This window comes from Triticum aestivum, chromosome 5D (assembly GCF_018294505.1).
Source record: "Triticum aestivum cultivar Chinese Spring chromosome 5D, IWGSC CS RefSeq v2.1, whole genome shotgun sequence".
Taxonomy (NCBI): domain Eukaryota; kingdom Viridiplantae; phylum Streptophyta; class Magnoliopsida; order Poales; family Poaceae; genus Triticum; species Triticum aestivum.
The window spans coordinates 239,549,668-239,555,481 of record NC_057808.1 but is presented as its reverse complement, the minus strand read 5'-3'; the positions used below and the strand labels follow the sequence as shown (position 1 = coordinate 239,555,481).

At 50.6% G+C, this 5,814-nt stretch overlaps 1 protein-coding gene across 4 annotated transcripts; it reads left to right on the top strand.

Annotated features, from left to right (window-relative positions):
• Positions 1 to 585: 585 nt before the first annotated feature.
• LOC123120409 (zinc finger CCCH domain-containing protein 53) lies at positions 586 to 4,188 on the top strand. Of its 4 annotated transcripts, none has more exons than XM_044540395.1 (9): positions 586 to 1,345; positions 1,425 to 1,607; positions 1,724 to 1,906; positions 2,059 to 2,159; positions 2,239 to 2,493; positions 2,645 to 2,834; positions 3,315 to 3,530; positions 3,632 to 3,707; positions 3,815 to 4,188. In XM_044540395.1, exons 1-8 carry the CDS (start codon positions 717 to 719, stop codon positions 3,663 to 3,665), a joined length of 1,791 nt encoding a protein of 596 aa, XP_044396330.1. In that variant the 5' UTR covers positions 586 to 716; the 3' UTR covers positions 3,666 to 3,707; positions 3,815 to 4,188. The 4 variants fall into 4 exon arrangements, with proteins under 4 accessions (XP_044396330.1, XP_044396332.1, XP_044396329.1 ...); XM_044540397.1 differs by having other exon boundaries at positions 587 to 1,345; positions 1,727 to 1,906; XM_044540394.1 differs by having other exon boundaries at positions 587 to 1,345; positions 1,727 to 1,912.
• The last annotated feature ends 1,626 nt before the right edge of the window (positions 4,189 to 5,814 follow it).

Genomic DNA, 5,814 nt, shown 5'->3' with positions numbered 1-5,814 from the left:
TGCTGTAAAGCGTCATTGCTGCATCGTGTTAATGTATAGAAGACAACGTATAGCAGGGGCGCACCAGTTGTCGTTATTTACACCAACCATAATACAGCACCGTGTTAACGTATGAAGCGACAATGTAAACACGTTGTACCAGTTGTCACTGTTATTTACGACGAAGTACAAGTATTGGAATGAACTGACACATACACATCTAACATTGTGCACAATCATGTTCATACGGAGAACCAAAGCCAAGGATTCACAACGGCGAACTATTGTGATATTTAGGCATCATCAAAAATTGTCCCACTAATATTTGGTTGGAGGATAGACCACCAAAATAACTCAAACATGACTAGAAGATTGGAATGACCAAACCAACAACTCAAAATTTTGCCTCGATCCAGGTGTTGACCACACCACACCCTTGGCGCACAAGCAAAGCCATGGTCATTTCTGAATGAACCAGCCACCAAAAAACCAAGCCAAAAATTTGAAAGAGGGGGAACCGAAAAAGAGGGGAAAGGAGACAAAACAGCCAACTTTCCCTCTCCCCAAGACCACGCCCCAACCGCGCTATTTAATTCACCGTGCAACCTACACCTTCCCTTCAGAGGCCCCCCCTCCGCTCCCCTCCGCCCCTCTGTAACTTCGTCTTTCACCTTCCCATCTCCTCTCCCCATCAAAACCGCACCTGGAGGAGCGAAAGCAGACTGCCATCTTCCTCCATGGACGCCTACGAGGCCACCAAGGTGGTGTTCGCGCGGGTGCAGGCGCTGCACCCGGACCTCGCCTCCAAGATCATGGGCATGCTCCTCATCCAGGACAAGAGCGAGGAGGACATGATCCGCCTCGCCTTCGGCCCCGAGCACCTGCTCCACGCCGTCGTCGCCAGGGCACGCGCCGACCTCGCCGCCGCCCACCACAGCAAGCCCTCCTCTCCGCCCACCGCGTCCTGGGGCGCAGGGATGTCAGCGGAGGACGCGCCGTTCCCCGGCGTCGACCAGGCGAGGTACGAAGGCGGCGGGGAAGGGTTTTACCCGCCGGAGGAGTTCGGGTGCTGGTCCCCGGCGAGCGGCGGACAGCACCGCCGGAGCTTCTCGCTGAGCGACGCCGAGGCGGCGGCGGGCGGGTGGAAGCCGTGCATGTACTACGCGCGCGGGTTCTGCAAGAACGGCTCCTCCTGCCGGTTTGTCCACGGCCTGCCTGACCACGTCACCGAGCAGGACATGGACGTCTGGACGGCGGCCATGCGGTCGGAGCTCATGTCGCCCGCCTTCCCCTTCTCGCCGTCGCCCAGAGGCCTCAACTTCCTGCTCCAGCAACAGCAGCAGCAGCAGCAGAGCGACTCCCAGAGGTGAGACGATTACCGATTTACCCCCCAAGATTGCATTTTTGGTTTCTCTCTCCAGTGCTAATCTTGCTTGCTATTCCAGGGCGGCGGCGGCGGCGGCCATGCTTCTTGGCGGTGGGGGCGACGACATGCACAAGTTCTCCGTGCGGTCGCCTCGGATGGACCGCGGCGGCGACCTCGCCTCCAGCCCCGCCGCGCGGCAGATCTACCTGACATTCCCGGCCGACTCCACCTTCAGCGAGGAGGACGTGTCCTCCTACTTCAGGTACCTTACCAAGCGCGCGCGCCGCCGCCGCCATGGCCGCTCTCCTTGTTCCGTTCAAGCAGCAAGCATTTTGCAGTCTTTCTTTCCTAACAATGAGAATCGATCCATCCATGGAGCAGTTACTACGGGCCGGTGCAGGACGTGCGCATCCCGTACCAGCAGAAGCGCATGTTCGGCTTCGTCACGTTCGTGTACGCGGAGACGGTGCGGCTCATCCTCGCCAAGGGGAACCCGCATTTCGTCTGCGACGCGCGCGTCCTCGTCAAGCCCTACAAGGAAAAGGGCAAGGTCCCCGACAGGTTCAGGCACGCTCCGCCATCGCCGCCACGCATTTCCTTTTCCACTTTCCGCCGTCGAATAGGAGCAGTAGATCGTTTCAGTTAATAATGGCAGGTTTTCTGGGATGGAAACGCATTTTTCTGACCTTGATTCATTGCTGTATGAACTGCAGGAAGTTCCAGGCCCCGCACCATGGCGACTTCGCCGGATGCACGACGCCCACCGGGCTGCTCGATTCCAGGGACCCCTTCGACCTTCAGTCGCCGCAGATCGGTGAGCGATACAACCGCGCTGCTGCATTCTTCTTGTCTCGCCGATCACAAATTAATGGGTGCTGCGATTGATTTGTCAGGGCCGAGGATGATGTTCGGCAACATTGGCAGCCACGAGGCGTTCCTGCGGAGGAAGCTGGAGGAGCAGCAGCAGGCGGCGGAGCTGCAGCAGGCCATCGACCTGCAGAGCCGCCGCTTCATGGGGCTGCAGCTTCTCGACCTCAAGAGGGGCCACCACCATCTCGGCTCCCCCGTCGCCCCGCCGTTGGCTCTCCGGCAGACCGATGGCATTGGCAACAGCAATGCCATTCATTTGGAGGATGCTGCGATCCAAGGTTTTACTTCACTCACCTCTTGATCTTGACATGTTATCCTCTTCTTGCATGCCATGGCATGGCAGGAGAGGTTGCTCTTTGATCAATGGTTGTTTTATTTTTACCTGGAAAGAAATATCACTGATCAATGGCTGTGACTTTACTGTGGCAGATCACAAGATGAGCAGTGCCATGATGATGACATCTGCTCCTGCTGCTATTTGTGCCACCATTGCCACAGAAGGCAAGCAGGAGGAGGGCGACGGGAGTGCCAACCAAGGGGTCAACTCCGGGGAAGATGAGAAGAGGGAACCTGGTCCTCCTGGAGCAGCAGCGGCCAGTGCTAATGGATTCCAAGAAAGGTAGGATTTGTAGCAAACAATTACCAAATGGAGGTGTTCTCTTTTGGGGGAAAGGAAATAAAGGGCGTGCACACATAGCATAGGAGAAAGTAAACAAAGCAAGCTTGCTGCTTCTTGCTTTTGCTTGATTGCTTTTCTTCTCTTTCTTTATCTATGTACAAGTAGTGTGTTAGTACTAGTAGTATATTATTCTCATTGACTAACAAAATGAGGCCCCAAAAGCCATTGCACAAGGAGGTCAGGGTATATAGGCTGTTAACAGCGAGTGCTGATGATAGGTTGCCCCTGATTGGCGCTTAACAAAGGCCAAAAGAAATGTAAAGGCAAAGGGTGGGATCATCATAAACAAAGATGAAAGAAACTTGAGGAATGATTTCTCAACTAATGGCAATTTTTAATGCTGGTTCTTATTGTTCTTTCAGGATGCATTGTTATACTATGTGCTTAATTATTATGATTATTGTTTGAACTGAACTGCAGCGGCGTGGAGGAGCACAACCTGCCTGACAGCCCCTTTGCATCTCCCACAAAGACGAAGGATGCTGCTGCTGCTTCTTCCTCTGCAGAACCAGCCCACGCTGGTAGCATCATTGGCAACAACAGCAGCCCTCATCTGGTGGCCTCGTCTCTGTTCCCTCCTACCCCAACTGCCCTTGAGCTGCCCCCATACAAATCCTGCTTCTTCCAAGTGCCCAGGTGAGAGAAGCATCAAGACCTTTCTTCGTTTGAACCTTCCATGTTCTTGTCTGTTGCTTGATGTAACATTATGAATATCTGATGTGTGTGTTTCGCTTCAGGTTCTCTCCTGGCCATGGAGCCATCGGGCTGTGAATATTAAGCAGAAAACAGGGGTCTCCTTTCCTCTTAATCAGAGTAAGTGTCAGCAACCAAGCCCTGCATTGTCTAACAGGGATCATTCACTACTCCATTATGATGCAAACAGAGACCTTGGCCCTGATGGTTATGTTATGTGTATGCAGGGAAGCCGTGAGCACCCCATGAAGTGGATGGAAGGAAAAGGCTCTAACAAATAATAGATGTAATCCCCAGAGAGGAGCAGCGACACCACCAACAACAACAGCAACAGAAGAAAGGAAAGGAAAATCTAGGTTGTTTTAGCTCTAGCCAGCCTTAATTAAGTCAGTCAGTATATGATAGTAGTAGTATAAATAATACCCCTCCTTAGTAGTCAGCTGCTCCAAGAAGTAGTAGTAATCAAGAAGAAGAAGAAGAAGAAGAAGAAAAGAAAACTGTGTGTCTGTCTATCTTCATGCATCATTTTGTATGCTGTGCTCTGTAATTTTATGGATGGATCTCAGAATGGTGATGATAGTAGTGGTAAACTGAACCAGTCCGTCCTGGTGTGTGTGTGAGGTTGTGGTGGCCAGTTGTTGTGAAGTGACGTGTCTGCATACATACAGATATCGAAAGCAAACAGGTATAAAGAGGGAGAGAGGAGTGGACAAAAGCCAGACAGAGGTCGCAGAGGGGAAAGTGATGACCGGGACCAGGGCACGCACTCAGTCACGGGCGCAGAGGCAGATACAGAATCCTAGTGGAATCGCCTCAGCGGAGCAGAGGCAGCGTCCGTCCTCTCTTCTGCCCATGCCCTTGTCAAAATAGACAAGGTCATGCTAGTACTCCTCAATGTGCATCCTCTGCATCTTTACATTTTCCTTTTTTTTGCCCTTCTCCCTTTTCAACTTCCTTTTCATCATTCCGGAGCGTATATGCTTAAGTCTGAATCAAAAATCTGAACTGATGAAAGGGCAGGCCTTGATAAGTTGAAGTTGAGCCAAGTCGAACAGCATTTCATCCGGGTTCTTGCCTGGGCTAGTCTCGATTACTGGCGGCAACGAGTGGAGAGCAGATATCCGGGGCATGTCTCGTAACTCGGAGACACTGGCTGCATCTGTTTGTAGCATTATTAAATTTCATTGTGCGCATGCAATAATTTTATAATCATGGAAGTATGTTACCACTCCTTGAAGTTGGAGTAAGAAAACAAGGTGGGTCCTCGGCCCCAGGCTGAACATGGCGACAGTGCTTCTTGGCTCTTGCATGGTCAACATCTGGTCAAGGAAGCAAATCATCACCTCACCTCGCCTGTTCAATCAACAGGGCATCCACTTCCAGTGATCCTCGCCATATGGAACATCTCATCTAGTACAACCAAATCACTCAAACGAGAGAGGATTCGGGGCACGCAAGTCCAGCGCGTGTTTTTATTTTTTGACTTTGGTATTTAAACTTTCATATCTTTAAAATAAAAGTTTAAATTAAGTTCTGTTTTTATATTTGTGTTTCTCGTGACGAGGGCTTTCAAATAAGATCCATCTTAAATATGTTTTGATGAATTTTAAAGACAAATGTTAAGTTTCAAGTCTTAAAACTTAATAGGATTGACCGATAAAATTACGATTTTCAAATTTGATCTATGAAATCTGGTAAGAGCGAGCAAGAAAATCGCAAGTTTCAGATGAAAATCTGTAAGTTCCAACGACTGAAAATTAAAACTTATTGTGCGTCTATTGTGCTCTCATGTGGGATCCAACTACCTCACGAATCGTGAGGCAATCTAACGGCCGGACAGGGCTTGGCAGGTGCGTGCCCTCGCACTTGCGTACCCATTTGAGTTTCCATCCATCAAACCGTTCCTTTATTGTTCAAGCAGTATTGGCAACTGGTGGGTGACGGCGTGGTACAAGAGGTGCTCCATGTATTGAGAGGCAGCAGTATGCCGGCGGGATGGAACGACACCATTGTCGTATTGATCCCAAAGGTTAAGAACCCTGAAAAGTTGAAAGATTTACGCCCTCTTAGCCTATGCAATCTTGTGTACAAGCTTGTATCCAAGGTTACTGCCAACCGGTTGAAGTGCATTTTGGGGGAGATAATATCTGATAATCAAAGCGCTTTTGTGGCCGGGAGACTCATCTCGGACAACACTCTGTTGGCTTATGAGCTATCACACTTTCTG

Excerpts from the sequence above, each read along its gene's own strand:
- LOC123120409 (XM_044540393.1), top strand. The coding sequence starts at position 717 with ATGGACGCCTACGAGGCCACCAAGGTGGTGTTCGCGCGGGTGCAGGCG. Across the intron at positions 1,608-1,723 it reads GACGTGTCCTCCTACTTCAG|CAGTTACTACGGGCCGGTGC; the intron begins GTACCTTACCAA and ends CCATCCATGGAG. Across the intron at positions 2,160-2,238 it reads CCTTCAGTCGCCGCAGATCG|GGCCGAGGATGATGTTCGGC; the intron begins GTGAGCGATACA and ends TTGATTTGTCAG.